A 26,109-nucleotide genomic window follows, 5' to 3' on the forward strand; every position below is an offset into this window, starting at 1 on the left:
TGAAATGAATGGGATCAAAGGAGCCGATAACCTTCTACGTCATCCGTTTCAAACTCTTTAGTCTCCCTCTGAGATCTCGTCTGACCACCAAAGCCTCTCCCCGCGCACCCACAGGCTCCATTTCACCCAGAGCCTGCTCCCTTTTGAGCAGATGTGCTCGTGGATCGTAGGGTGGGAAGAGCTCGCGTGCTCTGATGTCACCACTTAACTCCGCCCCGGTACCCAAACACACACACACACACACACGCAACTTCAGCGAAGGAGGAAGAAACTTGCAAGCCCAGTGCTCTCTGTGCCTCGGCCCCTTTCGGGAGGAGGAGAGGGGAAAGTGGCGAGGGGATCCCTCCCCGTGGCCCTGGACGGACAAAACGTGGCGGATTCCTTCTCGGGGACAAGAGAAGGTAAAGCGAGCTTGGGGTAGGGGGTCGCGTCTTCTTTTTTCATGCCCCAAGAGTTCGCTTCCTTCTGCTTTTTTCTAGGAAATATTGGAGGGGAGGCGTAAAGATTTCGCTTGCCGATCATGGGGAGGAGGGGTGGGGGACACACGATCCTAGAGAGAGGTGTAGGGGATCCCTTAGAAAGCTCCCGAGTTTTTGAGCCGCCTATAGTCGACTTCCTTATGCTGTGGTCAAATGAAGGGGAGGCGCCCTCGAAAATGAAACTGTCGGTGGCATTAAGCTTTAGTCTGGAGACTTTCGCCGAATCCTTCCCCTTGGTGGTGCAATCTAAGATTGCAACAGCCTGACAGACCGCTTGATGATTTTTTTTGGGGGGGAGGCTGTTATCTCCTTCTGTTAGCACTTGGGAACGCTTTGATCGGTTATTTCTCCGCCCGTGCAAATATGGAGATGAGATCGTGTACGTGTGCGCGCGCGACAGAGAGAGAGAGAGATGGGATCAAGTTAGCATTGTAGATTTAAAAAGAGAGCTACAATTACCCGATTGCTCCCCAAGGAGTATAGTTACTAAGAACATAACATAAGACCATAAGGAAAGCTGGATCAGATCAAAGGTCTGTCTCAAGGATGGAAAACATCAGGCTCAATCTGAGCCCACTTCCCCTGACCTCGCCCCTTTGTTTTGTGGTGTTTCAGCTTTTGAGCAATTCTATTCGCAGAGGTTGAAATGCCAGCCCTAAGGCCTTGTTCCTGGCAGCAGAAACTTAAAGCAACTATAAGATGGCGCATATATATATATATATATATATATATATATATATATATATAATTTGGCCCCTCCCCTTTTGACTTCTGAGGTTCTCCAAAATAGAATTTTGGGTTGCACTCTCCCTAAAGGATTGGGTCTGTAGTTTGGGGGTTCTCTTGGATCCAGAACTGTCACTTGAGGCACAGGTGAACTCAGTGGCAAAGAGCACCTTTTATCAGCTTAGGTTGATATACCAACTACGCCCTTATCTGGACAGAGATAGCCTAGCTACAGTTATCCATGCTCTGATAACCTCTCTTTTGGATTACTGCAATGCATTATACGTGGGGCTGCCTTTGAAAACGGTCCGGAAGCTTCAGCTGGTACAAAACAGGGCAGCCCATTTACTAAAAGGGACTGGCCGGCGAGATCATATTACGCCAGTCCTTCTCCAGCTTCATTGGCTGCCAGTCCAGGTCCGTCCCAATTCAAAGTGCTGGTATTGATATTTAAAGCCCTAAACGGATTGGGGCCAGGTTATTTGAAGGAATGCCTCCTCCCATATGTACCTGCCCATCTACAGGGGCCCTTCTCCGTGAGCCCCTACCAAAGGAAATGAGGCAGGTGGCTACCAGGAGGAGGGCTTTCTCCGCTGTGGCACCCCGGTTGTGGAATGAGCTCCCCAGAGAGGTCTGCCTGGCGCCTACACTGTACTCCTTTTGTCACCAGCTGAAGACCTTTTTATTCTCCCAGTATTTTAACACTTAATTTTAACTTAAATTTAAATTTTACTGTTTTAACTCTGTATTTTAATTTTATATCAATTTTGCTGCATGGTTTTTATTCTGGTTGTGCTTTTTATATTGTATTGTGTATTTGTGCTTTTAACCTGTCGGTTGTCTTACTATGATTTTAATTTTTGTGAACCGCCCAGAGAGCTTTGGCTATTGGGCGGTATAGAAATGTAATAAATAAATAAAATAAAATAAATAAATTCATGCCCCGATCTAGTCCAATATCCTATTCCCCACAGTGGCCAATCAGATGCCTCCAAGGAGGTCACTCTAGCCCATGATACCCACCTGCTGGTTTTCTCAGCAACTGGTGTTCAGAGGCATAGTGCTTCTCATATGGGGAGTAATATATAGCCATCATGGCTTGTAGCCATTAAGAACATAAGAATAGCCATGTCGGATCAGACCAAGAGTCCATCTAGCCCAGCATTTTGTTCACATAGTCGCCAACCAGATAGGAGTGCAACAGCACTCTCCCACCCATCTTCCCCAGCAACTGACCTTCAGCTATTGAGCAGTATAGAAATGTAATAAATAAATAAACAAACTAAACGAATGTACATATAGGCATCCTGACTCTGATGCTGGAGGTAGCACATAGCCCTCAAGACTAGTAGCCATTGATATCCTCCATGAATTTGCCCAATCCCCTTTTAAAGCCATCCAAATTGGTGGCCATCACTACATCTTGTGGTAGTGGATTCCATAGTTCAGCTATGCATTGTGTGAAGAAGTATTTCCTTCATTCTGTCCTGAATCTTCCACCACTCAGCTTTATGGGATGACCCCAGGTTCTGGTATTATGAGACAGGGAGGAAAATGTCTCCCTATCCGATTTCTCCACACCATGCATAATTCTGTACACCTTTATTCATGTCTCCCCTCACTTGCCTTTTCTCTAAGCTAAAAAGTTGCAGATGTTGTAACCTTTCCTCATACAGGACTTAGCATTTTAGGTGCTCTTTTCTGCACTTTTCCAAACAATATCCCTTTTTAGGTCTGGCAACTAGAACATTAATAGCTTTTTCCGTTCTCAATTTAACTAATCTGTAGTTTTAACTATGTGTTGTATGAAGAAGTACTTCCTTTTGCTTGTCCTGATTAGTCCCCTAAGGGGACAATCATTTCACACAGAATTTAAAACATTGATAAAAATTGTGACAAGCTCCTTGTACACACAAAAAGATTATAGAATATAAATTATAGAATAAAATGATGAATAAATAATAGTGATGATAGTACCAATTATCAGTTTTATAGCTATTTCCCCCACCCAGGCTCCATACACTGACCTAGGCCTAAATCCCATTGAATTAAATAGGATTTAATTATAAATAGATACATTTAGCCTTGCAGTGCACAACACAAACAGCTTTTTCACTCCACATTTCTAACTTCCATTCATTGTTTTATTTTGATTTTACTTTTAACCATTATTTAATTGGTTTGTTTTACAAATTCTGCTATTTTGCCTATAACTCATCACACCCAAAGCATTTACAACAGTAGTGAAATACACTACTGAAATAAATGGGAAAGAATACAATAAATAAAAATAAAATATTAAACAGCAACACAATAAAATAGCTAAGCAGCAGAGAGCAAAATGGGAATTAAAAATAGACTTGCGAAACTGTAAAAGCTCTTACTTCCTTACTTTTAGTGTTCAGCTGAAATTGGAAATGATGGGCTGCCTGTTATCAGGTTGAGTAAGTTCCTTCATAAAGGAGCGTGAGCAGTGTAGACGGCACAGTTACCAATGTGTAAAGATATTGGGCTCATTCAGAAGACACCTTAAACCAGCCTTCCTCAACCTGGGGCGCTCCAGATGGGGCATTCTGGGAGATGCAGTCCAACACATCTGGAGCGCCCCAGGTTGAGGAAGGCTGCCTTAAACCATGGCTTCAACCACAGGGAATAAGGCTTTTTTGCTTTATTCACCATCGTTGAAGCTGTGGTTTAAGGGGTCTTTTGAACACAGCCCAGTTTTGTGGCTTAACCACCGTGCTTAAAACCATGGTTTAAGGTGACTTCTGAATGGGGCCAATATATAACTTTATTTGCTAAGGATGATAATTTACTTGCTACTAATTGTCATAGACGACCAGTGCTGTATATAATTTACAGAAAAACCCTATCCCTTGCCGCAGACTGGCCGAAGGAGGTATTGTGTGCGCCCCTGACAGTTGCTCTGCCTGCAGGTTGTCTTGATGCTGAAAAGTGTTGCTGTTGCTGCTGTTACAAGACTGCAAACAAAATAGAAATGCAAAACATACATTTCTATGCACTGACATCCACATTATGCTTCCAAAAATTAATAGCAGTCAGTGTGATTCTAATAGGCCAAAGGTTTTGACTAGGAGATTTTTGTTGCATTAGGCCCCATGAATGCCTGTGTTACCTGGGAGGTGCCACTGAATGAAAGATCGCACCAGAAGTCTCTGAAATGACCCAGAGGCCTCCAGAAGAAGGGCTGTGGCTTAGTGTTAGACCACATGTTTTGCATGCAGACGTCTCAGGTTCAATCTGCAGCATCCCCAGGGAGGAGTAGGGATGAACGTTGGTGAGAATTTTGTCTTGTGTTTGCCCTGTCCCATTCATGGAATTCTGCAGGGGTTCCAGACGGCAGCATCTTTCTTGTGTGATTTCACACCACCCTTTCTGTCTTTTTTCCTACTGTCGAAATCCATTAAGGAAAAAAGACAGAATAGCGCTATGCCTTCTGGCGCTATGCCTTCTGACCATCAGCACTAGGAGCTCTCCATCTGGAAATGCTCCCTGCCAAAATCCCCAGAGAGCTGCTGCCAATCAGTATAGATGATACTGAGCTAGACGGACCAATGATCTGACTCATTGTTCTAGACCAACCTTTCATTTTGTAATAGTAGGGATGCTTGGCAGGTTTGACACCATGGAGGGATGTATGTCCTCTGGGTTCCGCTGCCATCTGAGGTAAGAATGTAAGAAGAGCTCTGCTTGATCAGACCAAAGGCCTATCTCAGACGTAGGAAACCTAGACGTTTTGGACTACAACTCCCATAATTCCTCACCATTGGCCATGCTGGCTGGGGTTGATGGGAATTGTAACCCAAAACACTTGAAGAGCCGCAGGTTGTCTATCCTGGCTTATCTAATCTAGGATTCTTTTCCCACAATGGCCAGTCAGATGCCTGTGGGATGCCCACAAGCAGGACATGAAATCAAGAGGACCTTCTTGGTTGAGGCACCTCACTTATGCAAATCTCTTTCCAGGGAGCTATGCTCAAGTCTTTTTGGCAGCAGCCAAATAAGGCTTTCTAACCTGATGAGATGTTTTAATCCTGCCGGCATTTTGCTTTGTTTTTAGTTCTGTTCCCGTATTGATTGTTGTTTCATTATGTATTTATTGTTCTGTTTCTATTTTATGTGAGCTTCCCTGGAAATACCTATTGAAGGTTATATTATAAGTTCATTATAATAAAATCATTAAATGTTTCGGGGACAGGGTACACAGAATCTGACGCTGGGGAGCTTGACCAATGGGAACTCCAGTTCCTGAACTGGAGAGGTTTGCCACCCACTGCTGCTTTAGATTGGAAGAGCTCACAACCCCTGGAGGGCAGGCCAACCACTTCATTTTCAGAAATGTGTTTAGTTGTTCAAGGCCCCGTCCAGTCACAGATGACCTAAAAATTGTATCAAGCATTGAAAGCAATTGTAAATGCACCTTAGAACAACACCTTCAAGCAAATCCTAGGTGATTTGTATCATGAGACAGACCAAATTATTATTATTATTATTATTATTATTATTATTATCATCATCATCATCATCATCATCATTATCATTATTTATTGCATTTTTATACCGCCCAATAGCCAAAGCTCCCTGGGCGGTTCACAAAAACTAAATTCAAAGTATAAAACAAACAGTATAAAAACATGATATAAAATACACATTTTATATCATTCAAACTCTGCGAGGGAGGATAAAAGACAATGTTCACACAACACGTTAGCCCACATTCAGTGATTGTGTGTGGGTTGTTGTTGAACCATGGGTTAGCATGTTGTCTGAATCCAGGACATTTTCTGCAGGGTGACTTGTTAATCATGCAGTGTAGCTTGTTAACCACCCTGAAGAACCTAACAATAAGCCATAGATTCTCAAGGTGGCTTGTTCAAGGAAAAATAAGCCACACTGTATGGTTAACAAGCCACCCTGCGGAAAATGTCCTGGATTCAGACAACATGCTAACCCAGGCTTCAACAAACAACCCACAGTTCAACAACAACCCACACTCGACCTCTGAGTGCGGATTAGGGTATTATACGAACCTAGTCATTCTTAGGTTGCCATCTTATGCAGACCTACTTGGGAGTAAGCCCCACTGAAAACGTCAGGTTGTATTTCTGAGCAAACATGCATAGGGTTGCACTGTTAATGACACCTGTGATCATCCTCAGAACCTTTGCATGGCTCCATGCTGTCGCATAGCTTTCTGTACTGCTTTGGCCACGGTTTACAGTGGGAGTGGAAAAATGGGCCGTAACATAGGGTGACCATATGAAAAGGAGGACAGGGCTCCTGTATCTTTAACACTTGCATAGAAAAGGGAATTTCAGCAGGTGTCATTTGTATATATGGAGAACCTGGTGAAATTCCCTCTTCATCACAACAGTTAAAGCTGCAGGAGCTATACTAGAGTGACCAGATTTAAAAGAGGGCAGGGCACCTGCAGCTTTAACTGTTGTGATGAAGAGGAAATTTCACCAGGTTCCCCATATATACAAATGACACGTGCTGAAATTTCCTTTTCAATACAACTGTTAAAGATACAGGAGCCCTGTCTTCCTTTTCATATGGTCACCCTACCGTAACACCTTGTCTTCTGCATTTACATTACAGGTCCTGGATTTCCTCTTTATGAATTAACAAGCTGCTCTGGGTACCGCAAAAATGTCCTTGGTTGGCATCCAGATGAACTCAGAGGACTTTTTGCAAAAAGAGCAGCTGGATGCCGGCGGATTTGGCATGGTTTCTTTATGCTACCACAAGAGGCACGGGCTGGTGGTGTTAAAAACGGTGTACACGGGGCCTCAACGCACAGAGTAAGTTGGAGAAAGGGTGGCCCATTGCAGACGGGAAAGGGCAAGCCAGAGCTGCCTGCCATCAAGCTCCTTGTGATTTCTGGCTGTATTTGCTCCTCTTCTGCATGGATTGGTTTTTCCCCTGACTTTGCCAGGATTTCGTTTACCCAGAGATCACCCCAAAGGCAGTAATCCCCAACTGTGTGCCACAAGAGCATAAGAAAAGCTCTGCTGGATCAGACTTGATGGTCCACCTGTGGCCAGTATCCTATAATCCCTGGCCATTGGCCATGCTGGTTGGGGGTAATGGGTCTTGTAGTCCAAAATATTGGGTGGGCAGCAGTGTTTTTATGTTTTATTTGCTTAGTTTTTTTTATTACCTATTGGTATATGTTTGTATGGTTTTTACCTTGAAAGTGTTCTACCCTTAAAGACAGCCCAAAAATAATTGAAAATAAATAAATACTCCGGGTTATCTACTCCACATCCTGTTTCCCACAGGGGCAAGTAGATGCTTTTGGGAAGCTGACAAGGCAGGGTATGTAGGTGATCGCCCTCTCTCACTCTTGTTCTCCAACAACTGATAATAAAATTAATTAAACAATGGAAGGTTCCTGTGGGCTCTAATAGGGTGACCATCTGGAAAGGAGGACAGGACTCCTGTATCTTTAACAGTTGCATAGAAAAGGGAATTTCAGCAGGTGTCACTCATAGGCATGCAGCACCTGGTGAAATTCCCTTTTCATCACAACAGTTAAAGCTGCAGGAGCCCTGCCCTCTTGACAGATACAAAAGAGGGCAGGCTTCCTGGAGGAACTATACTAGAGTGACCAGATACAAAAGAGGGCAGGGCTCCTGCAGCTCTAACTGTTGTGATGAAGAGGGAATTTCACCAGGTTCTGCATGCATACAAATGATACCTGCTGAAATTCCTTTTTCTCTACATCTGTTAAAGATACAGGAGCCCTGTCCTCCTTTTCAGATGGTCATCCTAGCTCTAATCATCCACCCGCAACGGAGATGACTTGCCACATCTATGCCTGATTCTCTGCTCCATCCTTGCTACCTTCCGGACAGCCTCTGTTGCAAGTGGGTGATTTGGTCACATCTCAGCATAAAGGGCCGGCTCCAAATTTGAGGGGGCCCTCAACAAATTGCCCTCGGGTCAGAGGGTTCCTAGCAGGCCTTCCTGAAGTTGGCATCAGCAGCATACACTCCAGTGAGTGCCAGGCAGCTGGGGAAGTTGCCATTTTAGTTTCCCATAATGCTATAGGGTCATCTGCCAATTGTCATCTTATACTTTCTAAAAGCAAGTGTTTTGGGTGTTAAAGTGAAGTGTGCCTCCAGTTTTAATTCCTGTTGTTGTTGTTAAGGGTGGTCTTCTACTGCTGGAAATTTGGGGAACCCTAGCCAGTAGTCACCAGCAATTAAGGTGTCTCTACATTAAGGGAAAAATCTGTATTCATACCAGGGTTTCTTTTTCTTGGGTATTTCTGTGTGCACTATGGGCTTCTTTAGATGATAACCAATGGTGACCACATGATTTCTAATTGAAAACTTCCCCTCTGGGCAATGCTCCATAAAGTTCAATGAAAAAGCGTCATATAGTGGCTGTGTTATAGTGCAACTCTGACTTTACACACTGGGGATATCCCATGATAATTTTAAATGGTGCATTATCTCTGATCTTTTTAAAAGCGAGATTACCAGAGGAAGGCATGGGAGACATCTTGCACGTTGACGGCGTCATGCAAAGGACCTGCAAACTTCTAGGAGTGGCCAATCATGAGCATACAATAAATTGCTCTTGTAGAGAAGCTCTTAGAATTCTATGGAAATAACAGTTTGAAAAATAATGCTAATTAATTATTTCAACACAAGACAGTGTTTCACCCAGCACAGTGTTTGCATACATAGATTACACAGTGGTTTGGGTAATGTTAGTTCCCATCACATGAGGGTTTGGTCTATAATTTCAAATAGTTCATGGGGATGAGGTAGAGTTTCAAGGTAAATTATCAGAATTTTATGATGATGGCCCTCCCTTGTTCTTGGCAATCATGCACAATGGTAATCTTGTAGCATCTGTTTTCCAGATGTAACACTTCCCTTCTAGAAGAAGGCAAGATTATGCACAAACTGAATCATGATCGTGTGGTGAAGTTACTAGGCATCATTCTGGAAGATGGTAACTACTCCCTTGTGATGGAATATGTACGGAAAGGGAACCTGATGTCCGTACTAAAGGCAGTGAGTAGACAGTGTGATTGATTGGTGGGAATGACTGATGGAAGACTCAGGACAGATAAAACGTAGTACTTCTTCACACAGCAAATAGTTAAAGTATGGAATTCGCTACCACAAGATGTGGCGATGGCCACCAATTTGGATGGCTTTAAAAGGAGTTTAGACAAATTCTTGGAGGAGAAGGCTATCAATGGATACTAGTGCTACCTCCAGTATCAGAGGCCTATGTACACCAGTTGCTGGGGAACATGGGCAGGAGGCTACAGTTGCACTCATGTCCTGTTGTGGGTCCCTGGTTGATAGCTGGTTGGCCACTGTATGAACAGAATGCTGGACTAGGTGGACCCTTGGTCTGATCCAGCAGGGCTCTTCTTATGTTCTTATGTACAGTTGGTAATTTTGTGATGGTGCCTAAAGACTAGAAAATGATACTCAAAATGTTGATGATCATCTTTGTTTTCATTGAAATTTTGTGTTGCAGTGAAATGGGTTTTGGACTTGATATAATCAAATAGTGGGTCAAGATGTACTTAGTGAATGTTAGGGACGATGCATAAGAAAGCTAGGCAAATCAGAGTGATGGAGTCCTGAGCTGTATGGGCTCTGCTACTCATAAATATAACTATTTACTCTGCATGAGGGAAAAGTCACCCCACAGTTTTCCAGTCCTAATAAATTGTGTAAATAGAGCAATCTATCTATCTATTTATCTATCTATCTATCTATCTTCCACTTCAAAAATTGAGAATTTTGAAGAATTTGGAAGGTTTGGGTAACTATTAAAATAGGAGGCATAATATAGAGGCTGAACTACACAAATGAAGCCATACCAAAAAAAAAATATTTAATATGTTTAAGGAAGAATCCTATGCATGCTTAGACTGGGGAAAAAAATCTTGCAACTCCCAACATTCGCCAAGAAATGATGAGAGCTGTAGGACTTTTTTCTGTCTGAACCTGCATAGGATTGTGCCCTTAAGCTTCTATCTGGTGGTTGGCCTGGGGTCAGTGATGGGCCCATACATGATGCTGGTGCCCTGGCAGCTGCCTGAGGATGCCAGTCGCCATGGCCACCCTAACTGCACCCATCGTAATGATGGATATTTTGCTGTTCTCATAAGTATGACTGATTCAAGTTCAATTCTCGCAAGTGCATATTTCCAGACATGCTGAAGTGTAACTCTGTTCTAGCCTGTATGAAGATTTCAATTTTTTTCCTAGAAAAGCAAAGGTAGCTTTAAGAAGCACTGGGTTGGTGGTTGGGTGATCTGTTCTGTTCATGTTCCTTTAATGAACGTGATCAGAGGGTTGATCTGGTTTTCCCAATAGCTCTCTGGGTGGTTTCTAGTCGATGGGCAAGGATGCCCAACTCCCAATTGTTTCGCAATAGCAGCAACAAAGCAATCTACACGCACACACGCACTCCACCCAACTGCCTTAAATTATACAGCTAAAATGGAGAAAGCTCCCAGGATCACCAGAAATGGATTTTGTGTGTGGAAGCACTATGAGTTCGTGGTACTCAAATCAAACTGCTGGGCTCAGAGTAATTTAATTCTAAGTGTGCATCTTTTGCACCTGGCTCTGGATGATGCATCTTTTGGGGATCTAGTAAAAAATAAATGTTGATTCCTGCCCACCCTTTCCTCTGCCCCTGAGGGATGTCCACCCAGAATGGAGCTGAATACATCAATCTTTTTTAAAGCCCCTTCCACTAACCTGCCACCTGGTACAACTGAAGATGTCATATTGATCAAGTGTTGTTGTTTTTAAAGTATTCTGCTGTTTTTACCGTCTTCCAGACCCCAATTCCTTTGTCCGTGAAAGGGCGCTTCATCTTGGAGATCATTGAAGGAATGCTTTATTTAACCGAACAAGGCTTAGTACACAAAGACCTAAAACCAGAAAATATCCTCGTGGATGAAAACTTTCACATCAAGGTACTATTGGCACAAAACTCATGTCTTGGACTCACAAAGGGTGATAAAGCAATCATAGCACTAAACTAGAAGGATGTGCATGTTGATTAAATACGTACTAGTCCATTTGGCTGTCAAGTGAGGTGGTTTAATCTTTTCTACTAAATGGAGTATGTTGGGAGGGGAGCAAATCCTGCTTCTTTACACTACCATACATCACCACGCTGTGCTGCTTTAAGCCATTTCCTCCCAGCCAACTCGCTTCTGGGAGTTTTCCTATCTCCCTTCCCATCCCTACCTCTGGTTTATTGTCAGATGTCAGTTGGGAAAGTGGGCGTTTAATAAACATGCATAGCGAGGGATATAGGACTTTTGTAAAAATGTGTTACATCTGCATTTGACGGATTGTCAGGTACCTTTCCTTTTGTCGTCTGCTCAGTGGCGGAATCACTTTTCCCCCCAGTTTCCCGAGTTTGCGCAAATTTTGGACTTGCGAATATGTATCTGGCCACTGTGATACAAAAGAGGGCAGGGCTTCTGCAGCTTTAACTGTTGCGATGAAGAGGGAATTTCACCAGGTGCAGCATGCATACAATTGACAGCTGCTGAAGTTCCCTTTTGCTATACAACTGTTAAAGATACAGGAGCCGTGTCCTCCTTTCCATATGGTCACCCTACACTCTGGGAAACGTTCACTCTCGTGCCAAGCATGTGTCACCCACCACATTGGCCTGGCTGGCCTCTAGAGAGCCCTTTTGCTCTGCTTCCTGCCTGAACTGTTCTTTAACCTCTCTTGTAGATAGCAGACCTGGGTGTGGCCTGCTTCAAAACCTGGAGCAGGCTGACTAAAGAGGAGACCAGCCGGCAGAGGAAAATCAAATGCAGCTCTAAGAACAACGCCGGCACCCTTTTCTACATGGCCCCAGAACACTTGCAGGACATCAACACTACACCTGTGGAAAAATCTGACGTTTACAGCTTTGGCATAGTGTTATGGGCCATTTTTGCCGACAAGGAGCCTTATGAGAGTAAGTGTTTGCGATCAAGCGTCTCTGCTTGCTAACATACTTTTTGCTGCATGCGCCTAAATTTATTTTAACCACATTCAATTCTTTTCCCTCTCCGCAGATGCTGTAAACGACATGCACGTGTGCTTCTGTATCATGAACGGGGTCAGGCCATGTATAGAAGAAATGGAAAAGATTTGCCCAAAGGAGATTAAGGCTTTAATGGAACGTTCCTGGAAACAAAACCCAGAGGACCGGCCGACCTTTGCAGGTACGGAGAAATTATTTTCATAGAACAGTTTTTAAGAGACCCCATTCCAAACATTCTTGAGTTTTTGGCTGGATCAACATATGTAGCAGAATGAGGTGGAGACTGGGCTCCTTTTATTTTATGTGCGATGTTGTGCTTATACCAAGATTTGAGGAAGCTCACAGGTCTAAAATATAATAAAATAAAAACAGAAATGATGGCTTGAATTCAGGATCTGCCTTTTGCAAGAAGAAGAGTTCCTTTGATAGAGGATTCATCCAACCAGTCTTGGGGGATCTTCCCTCTTCACCAAATTTCCTGACTCTCTGTGTAGTATTTTCAGGGGGGTGGAAGGTCTAGCATGAGAAGGAGGGGGCAAGGAAGTCCACTTCGGTTGATCCAGTGTAAAACATAAAATCATAGAATAGAGTTGGAAGGGGTCCATAAGGCCATCAAGTCCAACCCCCCTGCTCAATGGGTCCAACCCAATTAAAAACAACAAAACAAAAACTAACAGCAGTAATGATGAGTAAAAATCAAAGAATCCACAGTAAAGTTAGCCAAAGGTTTTCTGAAATAATAATAAAAAGGCTTTACTGCAGTGAAAATGAACCTGGTGGGCCTACATACAGAGGGCGTTCCAAAGGGCGGTGCTACTGCTGAGAAGGCCTTGCTCCTTGTAGCCATCAACTTAGCCTCTGCAAGCTGTGGCAGAGCAAATTAATGTCACATTCTCTTTTTAAAGAGGAAGCACCCTCACAAGTAATACCTGCATCTATGCATCTCAACTACAGCAACTCATCCAAATTGGGGGTAGGGAACCTCTTTCAGCCTGAGGGCCGGACTCAATTTTAGAGAAGTTCTCAGGGGCGGGACCAAAGACAAAAAGGGGCAAAGCCAAAAACACCAGCATATTTTACTTTATAGCTCACTAAGCCTTAAGAGAGGTGCTTCATAGAACCATAGAATAGTAGAGTTGGAAGGGGCCTATAAGGCCATCGAGTCCAACCCCCTGCTCAATGCAGGAATCCGCCTTAAAGCATCCCTGGCAGATGGTTGTCCAGCTGCCTCTTGAAACCCTCTAGTGTGGGGGAGCCCACCACCTCCCTAGGTAACTGGTTCCATTGTCCATTTCAATCTTTTAGAATGGGTACAAAACTGCCTCCAAACAATCAGCGGTCAGGTGAAAGGGGGTGGGCCAGGGGAGGAGGAGGGGCCATATGTAAACCACCCAGAGAGCTTCGGCTATGGGGCATTATATAAATTTAATAAATAAATAAATCTGGAAAACTCCAGAAGGCCAGATTGGAACTCCAGGAGGGCCAGATTTGGCCCACAGGGTGGAGGTTCCTCACTCCTGATCCAAATCTATGCTTGGGTGTACTGCATAAAACCTGAAGTCTGTATTCACCCACAGCTCTCCTTGAATAAAATTTGAGCAACCTGTGGGCACCTAACAGCTTGAGGATCCCTCACAACTTGAGGAAACTATGACTATTGACCGCCTTGAGGCCCAGTATTGGACAAAAGGTGGGATACAACTAAATATAATAATATTTCTATTCCAAGGGCAAAGTTTATGTAACAAGGTGTGTTTCCATTTTCTTCACTGTATTACTTCTTAGCCTATTTTTCAGAGGCTGAGTGAATATTTTTCCACAAGTGGAGCTTTAACGTTTGCACAAATCCATCATATCTCCAACAATTGTATGAAGTCATCTTGATCAAAATGGTCTGAACTTATATAAATAATGACTCTTTGGATCATGACACATTTCTTATCGACCTTTGAATGGCCACCAAACATCTATTGGTGATCATAGTAATATGGCTGTTGATCAAAATGTTGTCCACACTGATTTTTAGGAGAGAACAAACAAGTCAAACTTGTATTTTAAAGGGCTCCAAGCACAACACCAGTCCCAAAGTAACCCAACTGCATGAGCGAAAATGTTACAGTATAAACCAAGGTGATTGCTACCTCCCATTCCTGCTTCTAAACTCATATAACTTTGTCACAGGGTTGCAGAACCTCAAGCCTGGGGCAAAGCTGGACCTCCGGGGTCCCAATGTAGCCCTAAGAGAGACGCTTCTCCTAGTCTAACACCTTTTCCTTGACTGCTGATAGTTTGGTGGCTTTTGTGCAGGTTTTCCCCCTGTTGAAATGCCTCTCCTCAAGCTCAGTTATTTATTTATTTATTACATTTATATACCGCCCCATAGCTGAAGCTCTCTGGGTGGTTTACAGAAGTTAAGAACAGTGAATATTAAAAACAAAAATACAGAAATTTAAAACCATCAAAAGCATAAAAACAGCAATATCCATTTAAAACAACTATTCTGGGGTTACTGATAGTGAGACCTTTAAGCTAAAATATGCTGGCATTTCATCTTTTGTAAACTGCCCAGAGAGCTTCGGCTCTGGGGCAGTATAGAAATTTAAATAATAATAATAATAATAATAATAATAATAATAATAATAATAATAATAATAATATCCATTTGCCTTTGGCTCCACCCACCACAGAGCATTCTCTGAAATGGAATTCTGCTCAAAGGCTAAAATAAATTCTGCACCTCTGCTTTATCAATTAAGATTATCATGAAGACAACATAAGAACCCTGTCACATCAGGTTTTCATTTAGACTGTGGTTGTTATTTTTTTTTACTAATGTATTAATTCTTTACTACAGAAATCAGTTTGACATACAAGCCATTTTACCAACAGAACTTTGAAAAGCTTGTTGAAGATGATGTGAGAAGGATAAAAGTAAGTTATCAACAACAAAACATGCATGCAGGCATACAAAATGATGACTTCCTTGGGCATACCATCCATAAATGTTAAGTTCTTCCTAAGACATGATCTGTTTTGTTTTGTTCTGTGTAACAGGAAGTGTACCCAGAACCAAATGATCTTGTGAAAAGGATGCAGTCCCTTGAAGTAGATGCGGTAGCAGAACCACCAAATAGCGCCCGAACAGGTATTTATTTAAAAGTAAATAAATTTTCATCGAATTTCATCCACCTTTCATCGAATAGATTTTAGGGTGGTGAAACCTGGTATATTATATACCAGCCTTCCTCCAGAATGCCCTTCAGTTGTTTTGGATTTCAACTCCCATCAGCCCCAACCAGCATGACCAATGGCAGGAATGCTGGGAATTGTAGTCCAACACATCTGTAAGGCACTAGGTTGGGGAAGGTACCATCTCTGTATAGTAAAACAATAACTATAATCATACAAGGCAGCAGCTAAAAACATATTGCAGACTAAGGCATGATACAACTTTTATTTATTATTAATCTTTTTCCTTTTTGTTGTGAATTAAATAAAACCAAAAAAAATAGTGAAAGGAATAAACAAAGAACAAGAAATTACATGCATATAGGAGGTGATCATTTATCCTTCCAGTGTTGTAATATCAGCCTATTGGCTGTCATAAGGGCTCGGAAAATCCATTTGCACTGACCATACGTTAACTTCCAAGAAACCCATACTTAGTTTGGGAGGACATGCACATCATTCAGTATTAAAGACTGTTCCAAGACAAAGTTTATCTGTATTATGACCTCTTCACAAAAGGAGGCAACTATTGGGCATTGCCAAAACAGATGGATAAGAGAACCATTAGATGCATTACATCTCCAATAATTATGTGAATTTGACAAACCCATATTAAAAAGACATTGTGGAGTCCAATAAACCTGAAACAATATTTTTTTGCTGAATAAGGCATAGCCTAAGATCCATAGATATGTCCGGTACAGACGCTAAAACAATAATCCGTTGGTTAGGCATAATAGAGTGCTCCAATTCTCTATTCCATTCTTGTCTTAGACCCTGAGTATCATATTTATTTACTGATGACAAGTATTTATATAAACATGAATCGTGGGTCGATATGACTGGTCAGCCACAATAACAATTTGGGCTCTGTAGCTGTAAAAGCGGCTGGACCAAACGATTCCAACAAGTGTTGCAATTGCAAGTATTGCTATTCAGCCAGAGCGAATAACTCATATTTAGCATGTAAATCAAAAAATGACAGAAACTCATAGTCGGGACCCAATAATTCTTCCAAAAGTAAAAATCATCCTATCCGTCCCTTTTTAAATCCGGATTTCCCCATAAAGTCAATTACTATGAGAAAATGGATGAAACTGTAGTTGACACGGTATTATGCAACTTAAAAGGCCCAGGAAAATAGAAATGTCTTAACCTGGCGCTGGAGGAACTGGAGTGTACGTACCAGGCTTACCTCTTTAGGGATGGTGTTCCACAAGAGGGACATTGCTACCAAAAAAAGCCCTCTCCTTTGTTTTTACTGGTTTTTTTACGACACACTAAGCCATGTTTAGGCTGCTAACCCTTTTGCAGCAAATGGTTAGTGAATAGGTTTAAACCGTGGTTATGTAGCCACCATGCTTAGGAATGGGTCACGCGACACGCTAAGCCATAATGTTTAGCTCAGAATGCATGGCTCAGTGTGTTGTCTGAACAGGGTCTATATATTTCAGTCGAGGAAGGGACTTGAAGAAGATTATTGGTAGAAGATCTCAAGACATGGGCAGGATGGTTCAAGTAATCCATTTCAGTTGCTTAATAGCTCATCCTTCACTTGCTGGTGCGAATGGCCCAAATTACAAATACAACACAAAGCAACTTTCCTATCACCCAAAGTAAGCTGAAATGCAAATCTTTTTATTTAAACATGTTTTTAGCCTTATCAGACTGATCTGCCGCTCTGTGTTTTAATCTATTTTTAATTATGTTTTTAACTGGCTGCCCATTTTCTATCTGCTCTTATGTGGTTTTCAGACCTTCATTGTGATACTTGTTCATTTGTTTATGTCGATTAGGTTTTTAAATTGTGGATTTTACTATTTGCTGCCTAGGCCATTTCTTTGGACAAAGTAAGGTATAAACATAATAAACAGACTCAATGTTGCTATAATTTATAGTGAATTGTGATTTCAGTGTTCATACTGGCCTGAATGCCACATTTCATAGAATCATAGAATAGCAGAGTTGGAAGGGGCCTACAAGGCCATTGAGTCCAACCCACTGCTCAATGCAGGAACATGTTATTAGCATGTTTTTATTCAGTTGTATTTTTTACTATGTTAATGGTTTTAAGCTTGTATTGATTAATTGAATGAATGTATATGTCGGAAGCCACCTTGGGACAGTTTGATCCTAAATAAATATTTTATACAAACAAAAAAACAAATTGGAAGTTTTTGCTGATAGTGGTTTTTTCCCATGACTTACCTCCATGCTATGAAAAACTTCAGCTGCCAAATTTCTGTGAGTTGGGCTGCTGTGAGAAATTACTATGGAAGGGGAGCTAGAGCTCAGTGGTAGAGCACATGCTTTGCAATCAGAAGGTCCCAGGTTCGAGTCTAGGCATCTCCGGCTAGGAAGGATCAGATGGTGAGAATGATCCTTCTCTACTGGAGACCATAGAGAGCTTGTTAGACAATACTCAGGCAAAAGGACAAATAGGTTGACTCTGGTATACGAGAGCTTACTATGTTCCTATGGCCCTCGCCAATCTATTAAAAATGGTGGCAGCCCAATGATTTTTTTGAGCTTACAGTACAATCCTATGCATGTCTATTCAAAAGTCAGTCTAATTAGATTTAATGGGATTTACTGTCTGGTAAGCGTGCCTAGGATTCCAGCCTTAAACTTGCACCAATAGTCAGCCAGGCAGTTCCTCTCAAAATGCATAGGACGCTTCAGTGAAACTTTGGCAATGAAACCTTAACCGACCAGTTAAATCACTCATCTGTCCTGCAGATCTGCCCGGTTCCCTACACAGTTCTCAGGGTCTTGCAGCCAACGTCATAGACGAAGTCCTGTTTGAGGCTTGTCCTGTGAATGAACCTGAGGAGAGCTGCGAAAATGCGTTCGACCCACCGGTGAGCTTAGAGAGGAAACTGCAGGATGAGCTGAACTACCACAAGCACGGCAGCCGGATGGACAGGGCGGAAAGCTATCTGGGGGCGTACAGTGCTGTAATGCGGGAGGAAGAGCGGAGGAGAAAGGTGTCCCATGATCCATTTGCAAAGGTGCCTGCTGCCCCCCGGGTACAGGAGTCATACCTGACAGCTGAAAATACTGGATCAAGTGCCAGTCATAGCAACATTGGTGCAGCCCGTTACAATCATTTATCACCCCCTGGAGCAACTCCGGAAAGGGGAAATATACTATTGGATCCAAATGGGTTTTACGGGCTAGGAAATTCTGCAAATCCCAGAACCTCACTAAGTGCGGAAGATCTCTATGGATCCCATTCAACAAGCCTCTTTAATTTAAGTAAACCACCTGTGCCTGAATCTGGTATGGATCGTCCACTGAAGCCAAACAATCCTTACCTTTTCACAAAAAGTGCAAGCATAGAAACTGGTAAGTGAGCTTCTTTGGGGGGGGGGCACACGCTCAGCTTAAGCGACATTGGCAGTAGGCAGATGTCAGGCTTGCAGGGAGGAATGAGCAAACCCACCCGGGTCCAACTCGTGGGACACTCACCCCGCCACCACCACTGCCACCATTTGTCACTGTTTGTGCAAGCTTCTTTGCCAGCTCGGTGAGCATCTGATGAGCGCCCATCAGCCGTCCACCCCATTCCGGACCCTCCATTGTGTGTGACAATGGAGGCTCCGGAAATCATGCATTTCCCCCATTGCGTAGATGGGGACTTTTTGGCAGCCGTCTACACAGCAGGGAGAATTGCATTGTTTCCTGAGCTTCCATTGTTGTGCACTATGGAGACTCCAGAACGGAGCAGATGGCTGTCAGGCGCTTGGCCTGCGGGTCCACAAACGCACTGTGGGCGCCCAACTGAGGGGGGGGGGGCAGTGACACAGGGGAATCTGTCAGATTCCAAGACCCAGTCAGATGCCCGCAACATCCCTATTTGCAGGATAGGGTTGTCTGTTACTAAAACCCCTGAGATTCATCTATCAGCGTCTAATGCAAAAGACTTAGAATTAAAGAATTCTGAGCCCAGGGATTTGTTTTGGATACTGGAACTGAACTGAGCTCACAGTCCTTCCATGCAAAATCCACTCCTAGTTACCCCTAGTTTTCTTTGTTTGAAAATCCTTGCCCATCTACTTCAAATCACCCAGACATATACTAGTAGATCCAGATCTATCTTCTGCCCACTCTGAGCTACATAACAGGGGTAGAGTAGCTATTAGCTCTTGTTTATGGAAGAAGTGCCAAATTAAATTTTCAGCCTGAGTGCCAAATTAAATTTTGGAAAGGCTCTCAGGGACCATAGTCCAGTGGTGAGGGGATGGGGGGCAAAGGCAAAAGGGAATGAGGTCAGAATGCCCCAAACACCAGCCTGTTATAGCTTAACGCTTTTACTGCCAGTAATTAAGACTCAGGAGAGACATTTCAACCACAATGGGGAAGAAATTGGGGAGAAGTCAGAAAACCACCAAACAATAAGTGGGTGAGGGAGCAAAAACTGCCAGATGATATGGGGAGGGGCCTGTGGAACCCAGGAGGCCTGGATTGGGACCCGGGGTAGCCTTCAATTAGGCCTGAGGTTCCACACCCATGGTTTCAGGAACTATGACTATAGAGTAATTGTTTCATTTCCATAATTGTTTAGGTCTAATGGAATCGACCCCTTTTATGAAGACGAATTTTGCACATCCTTCTGTATACAGAAAGAGTATAGGTAAAAAAATCAAACAATAAATACAGGGTTTTTTTGTAAGATGGTCAAGATGAACTCTCTCAACATGAGCAGTATGATCAATCCAGAAGCAGAAGGCAATAATATCATTTGGTAGCTATAGATGCCCTGAAGTTATTGATATCCTGAAGTTAAAGATGCTTGCGGTCCCCATGCTCTCAAACTGCTTAAGCAGAGGCTTAATTTTAAACACAGGAATATGTTTCTTCATCCCAGCAGTCCTAGAGGCAGTCCCAGGTGCAACCTGAAACCATGGCCTCATCTACACCAAGCAGGATATTGCTTTATGAAAGCGGCACGAAAGCGGTATATAAAAGGCAGGAGCTGCACTACTGCTTTATAGCGGTATTGAAGTGCACTGACAACTGTTGGGCCCCATTGACACATATTATATACCGCTTTCATACCACTATATCCTGCTTGGTGTGGCTCCTGCCTTTTATATGCCACATTCATACCACTTTAATAGTGCAATATCTTGCTTGGTGTAGATGAGGCCGATCACGTCACCTGTAGAGCAGGGATGGGCAACTTGTGGTCTTCCAGACGTTTTGGCTTCCAACCCCAATCGTGTCTCATCATTGGCTATGCTGGATGGTCTGATGAGAGTTGCAGGCCAAAACATCTGGATGGCCACAACTTGCCCACCCCTGAGGCAGAGCCTAATTTGAATGCCTGCAGCCTCTTCCCACATTTCATCTTAAGATTCTGACCATGCAGACTTCATGACTTCAGCATCAAGTCAGCCCTTCCTTCCCTCCCCCTCCTTTCTCTCCTCTCACCCTGCTTTTTGTAATACCTACTTTTTCGTAACGTATTACCTGATGAAGAAATCTGGAGATCTCAATAGCTTGCACATAATTGTGACCCCTGAGTCAGCCTCAAAATGGTTTGTCCTAATATGGTTTTAGGAGTAATAATGTAATTCTTTCTTGTCTTACATATTTACTAGTGCAGTTACATTATGCTCTAATGCAGGGGCGTTGAACCTCAGGCCCACGAGCCAAATCCAGCCAGCTTGAGTCTCCAATCCAGCCCTCTAGCATTCTCCAAATGGACATGCTCTTTCCCCCAATCACTGATCACTTGACGGTTTCCTGGCTTTTCCCTCATTCTAAAAGGTTAAATTGTCTCCCCTAAGGCTTAATTACTGGCACTAAGAGCTTTAAGCTTGAATATGCTGGTATTTTGCCCTGCTCCCCTTTGCCTTCAGGCCCACTCATCACTGGAATGCGGCCCCCAAGAGCCTCTCTGAAATTGAATTCGGCCCTCTGGTTGAAAGAGGTTCAGCACCCCTGCTCTAAAGCATAATGAAAGTATGTTCTCTTTCCATTTTAATCTGGTTCTAAGTTAATTTTTATTACACATTAAATGTATTTTTCATACTGACATAGCTTCTAAACCTTACTGAAGTTCATATTTCAGTTTAAAATTTACCCAGTATGCAGGAGTCTGCAAATTATGAATCAGCTTAGTAGCCAAACATTAATTTGTACTAGCCAGTTGTGAAGTCCAGTGCCACCATGATAGCTCAATGATATTGTATACATTTATCAACACAGATATTGTCTGACAAAATTGATAATGTTACAGAACTCAGGAACAACAACAACAACAACAATAATAATAATAATCCTGAGTTCTGTAACATCATCAATTTTATCAGACAATATCTGTGTTGATAAATGTATACAATATTGTTGAGCTATTATGGTTCTTTAACATCATCAATCCACAATAATAATATCTCACCTTTTTACCAATACTGGGTAAAAAGGCGGTTTACAAAATTAAAACTTATACAATTAAAAAATATAAATATAAATTTAAAAAAGTTAACAAAAGCTATATAAGTTGATCAACCTGACATTTCTCTTTTTACATGTAATTCATTCCACTATATATAAAAACATAGCTGTGTTCGTCCATGAGAAAAAAAAATCCAGTTGGGTTATTAGGGCCAACCAAAATTTCACAAAAATGTGCAAGCTTTTGAGTTCTCCAGATCTCATCATCAGGCTAGATGGTACAAAAAGCAGGGAACGGGGGAAGAAATAGTAAAGTCTTAAAATTTGGCCAGATGTTGTGGCCATGAGATCTGCAGTTTAAACAGACTCAGTCTTAAAATGGAATGCTGGGAGTTTTAGGAGTTTTTTTTCTATCTAAACGTGCATAGGATTGTGCCCTAATTGATAGGTGTGGCAGGTATCAGATTACATCTAGCAATGCATTCTGGGAGAGAGAAGCAATGGCTGCTTTCTATTTCTGAAAACATGAAGGCCAGCTGTAATTAAGATCTGCTGCTTGCCTTGAGTGAAACTAAGTTGGCATAGAGTGCTCTAAGTTGGCATAGAGCAGAATTATGGAAAAAATATGCCATTCCTTATATTAGTAAAGCCAGAGATTAATTTTAGGCATACTTACCCAACCTGGGTCCCTTCAGTTGCATAGGACAACAACTCCCATCATCCCTAACCAGCATGCCCTGCAATCAGGGATGAAGGGAGTTTTAGCCCAAAACATCTGGAAAGTCCCAAGTTGCAGGAGGCTGATTGAAAGCATCTCAGGTGTGGGTCCTTAAGTAGCCAAAACTGCACCATCAACACAAAAGAATCCTAATCAGCAGGCTTGGGGTGGGGGAGTCCCAGGCTTTGCAGAAGTACAACAAGTCTTTAGAAAAAGACCCCTGAGTGATAGGATACCCCAAAACAACTCAATAAGGACTGAGCAAGGAATGATAACTGATTGTTGGGAAGGAGAGGAAAACCAGGGGGAGGGAGAATGGAATAGAGTATCCTAGAAAAGGATATGGCTGGCTTGCTGGAACCCTGAATAGGAGCACTCCACACTGCAACATTTTGTTGCAGGTTCCACTTGTTGATTCTGATCACAGACTTGGGGGTTCCTTGGTGCTGTAATTATATTTTTGGACGGGTCCAGAGTACAAACAACATTGACTATATTGTACAGCGGAATTTTTAAGTTTATTATTACTATTATTATTTTGTATACAGAAGATCCTGCACAATACATCATTAATAATAGCAGAGGAATTCAAATAGGTTCCAACAACTACATGAAAATAAAAGAACCGATTCTCAATATACCCAATACTCCAGCAAATGCTCCCTATAATCCTGCACACCAGAAGCTCTTTGGTAAGTAGATAAGGGCCCTTTTTCTTCCTGAATTGGATGGTCATTGCTGTTGAATACTCAAATTTGGCTCTCACACTTCTGTCCAGAATCTTAGGGCTGAATCAAACTGAAGATTGTCTACAAAGTCAAGATATTTCATGCCCAAACATTTCTGATAGATTGGGGAGGCTTGGATTCAAATGCCTTCTCAGCCATGAAGATGGGCAAGTCTAGGCTAGCCTCCCTCAAAAGATTATTGTGAGGATAACATAACCCTGGGTATGCTACCCTGTGCTTCTTGTAGACAGGTCAGGATATAGATGTGGTAGACAATACATAAGCTGTTCTGTTGCTAAAGATGTTTGGGCAGCCCTCTTCTCTCTTTAAGAGAATGTGAAGTCATGGCCCCACAAGCTAGCCTGCCCCAGATGGCAACATATTTCACATCTGGGGCATGTCTACATGAAGGGTTTGCCCCAGGGTGGCTTCACAATAGCAGCACATCATCTTCATGACACAGCCGCCATCCGGGGGCAAACCCTGGAAACTCCACTCCAAAAAAGTCTGGGACTTACCCTGACTTTTTTTGGCAGCAGAGCCCATGGCGCCCCGATTGGTCGCCATGGGTGGCCCCGTGCCTGTAAAAGTAAAAAAAAAAAAGGGGGGGAGAGGTGTTTTTTTTAAAAAAATAATAATCTGTATCTCCGCAGCTGCGCAGATACAGATAATAAAAGAAGAAATGTGGGGGAGAGAAACAAGCAGCCAGAGGGAGTAGAGGTGGTTCGCCCCAAGTTCCTGCCCCCTCGCTTCATGTCCTCCTCTGGCTGCCTCGTTCCTTCCCTCCCCCCAGTTTTTTAATTTTTATTCTGCATCCGTGCAGCTGCGAAGATACAGATAATAAAATAATATTTTAAAAAATGGGGAGGAACAGCCCCATTCCTCCCCCCCCCCCGTTGTTGTTGTTGTTTACTTTTAAAGAGTGGGAAAGTTTGCACTTGTGTTCCTTCCCATGCAGATGCCAGGAAAGAACGCAAGTGCTGGAGCAGGGCGCCTCGCGGTGTCAAAGCACCGCCATAAAGATGGGGGCCTGATTGAGTGATAATATTCAAGGGGTCATTAGATTACATAGACTGTATGCCCTTCATGTGAAGTGGCTCATATGTAAAGCACCTCCACAGGGCTATTTCGATTGGTTCAGGTGGATTCCTTCTTCCATGGAGGCACACTCCCCAGGTATGTCGGCTCATACATGCCAACTAAATGTCAGTGGCAGGATAGGGCCATTCTGTGCAGCCTGCATTTAGCACATGATGGAGTTGCTCTGAAACACTTCCTCTGTTGTTTTTGAGAACAGAGGAAAACGATTCTGTCACGAAAGATCTATAAAAGTCTTCCCTGCCCTCTTTCTACCACCAGAGAGCACTGCTCTTGTTTCTGACATACACCTGACCCTCGTGCGTGACAACTTGGCGAAACGCTGGAAACATTGTGCGCGTATACTGGGCTTCAGTGACCCAGAGCTGGATGAAATTGACCACGACTACGAACGAGATGGACTAAAAGAAAAAGTTTACCAAATGTTTCAGAGGTGGCTGATGAAGGAAGGCAGCAAAGGGGCTACTGTGGGAAAGCTGGCCATAGCCCTCTATTCTTGCAGAAGGATAGACCTCCTTAACAGCTTTGTGAAAATAGCTCAGGAATCTGAAGTGAATAACAATTGAGAAATAAAACAGCGAGAGAATTCTGCTCTTCTGCAAAGAGTTTTCCACAGGGAATATGTGGACATTTTGCTTTACAATATATTGATAATCATTGCAAACATCTTGATGCTGCCAGTGTCATGCAAGAATAATGAAGGTATAAGAAGGTAAGGGAGGGGGTTGATCATCTCATTTGAGATTTCATAGCAGCCATGTTCTCTAGAACACTGCCAAGAAAATTATAATATGAAATATATGTCTTTTTAGAAAATGTCAAATTATTAATGCATTTTATAATTTTAATAAAAACATTAATATAAATGGATACAGGCTGTACCCCTGGGTATATCACAAGGGACAACAGGAATCATTCCTCAGATACAAAAATGACAGTGCATATCAATCGTATATGCACTGTCATTTCTGCACATCTTTCAGATATATGAACAAATATTTGCACGTTATAAGAAACAAAGAGTGGGAGACACGTCCTTGCTTACTAGCACTACCATTGCCATAAAAAGCAATGGCAATCTCATTGGGAGGGGGTTGGCAGGGAGTGACGGGAATGTGTTCTAGCGAATAGGTTGTCACATGTAATTTCCCTATAGATAACAGGCTGAACATTTGTGGGCCATTGTATCACTAGACAGAGAAAAACATGGGGTAATTTTCCAGGATTGGCTTTCTCAGAATACAACTGCCTAAGACAGTATTTTGTGGAAAGCAGAGCTTTTGCTGTTGGAGCCAAGAGGGTTTTCGGTCTGGTGTTATCCTGGAGTGGCAAAGAAAATTGGGAAACCCACTGCGAAGGGGAGATAATGTAGATGAACCATGAAACTACAACGGAGCAAGGAGTGATGGGCTATGAGGCCAGTTGGGCCAAGTGCTAAGAGTAAGGCCCAGGTATGTACATAATGGCCTGTGCTCCTCTAGAAAGTGAGCAGAAGATCCAGCAAGGAACAGCTGGTTGAAGGAACTGCAAATGGAAAGAGGCAGTGAAAAAGGTCCCATCAGGCCTTGACAGAACCCAACAAGGATGGGAGGAAAGAATGGGACACTAGAGTCCCATGTGGAAGACTACAACACCCAGATGTTGCACAGATACAGAAGGAAAG

The 26,109-nt window shown here is 42.8% G+C and overlaps 1 protein-coding gene across 2 annotated transcripts; it reads left to right on the forward strand.

The window, feature by feature from the left end:
- The first annotated feature begins 253 nt into the window (after nucleotides 1–253).
- RIPK1 (receptor interacting serine/threonine kinase 1) lies at nucleotides 254–25,312 on the forward strand. Of its 2 annotated transcripts, XM_063130305.1 has the most exons (12): nucleotides 254–401; nucleotides 6,828–7,030; nucleotides 9,106–9,259; nucleotides 11,059–11,196; nucleotides 11,975–12,203; nucleotides 12,304–12,453; nucleotides 15,127–15,203; nucleotides 15,327–15,417; nucleotides 18,240–18,848; nucleotides 20,068–20,136; nucleotides 23,169–23,312; nucleotides 24,708–25,312. In XM_063130305.1, exons 2-12 carry the CDS (start codon nucleotides 6,879–6,881, stop codon nucleotides 25,010–25,012), a joined length of 2,118 nt encoding a protein of 705 aa, XP_062986375.1. In that variant the 5' UTR covers nucleotides 254–401; nucleotides 6,828–6,878; the 3' UTR covers nucleotides 25,013–25,312. The 2 variants fall into 2 exon arrangements, with proteins under 2 accessions (XP_062986375.1, XP_062986376.1); XM_063130306.1 differs by lacking the exon at nucleotides 20,068–20,136.
- The last annotated feature ends 797 nt before the right edge of the window (nucleotides 25,313–26,109 follow it).

The sequence above is a fragment of the Elgaria multicarinata genome, chromosome 7 (genome assembly GCF_023053635.1).
Source record: "Elgaria multicarinata webbii isolate HBS135686 ecotype San Diego chromosome 7, rElgMul1.1.pri, whole genome shotgun sequence".
NCBI lineage: Eukaryota > Metazoa > Chordata > Lepidosauria > Squamata > Anguidae > Elgaria > Elgaria multicarinata.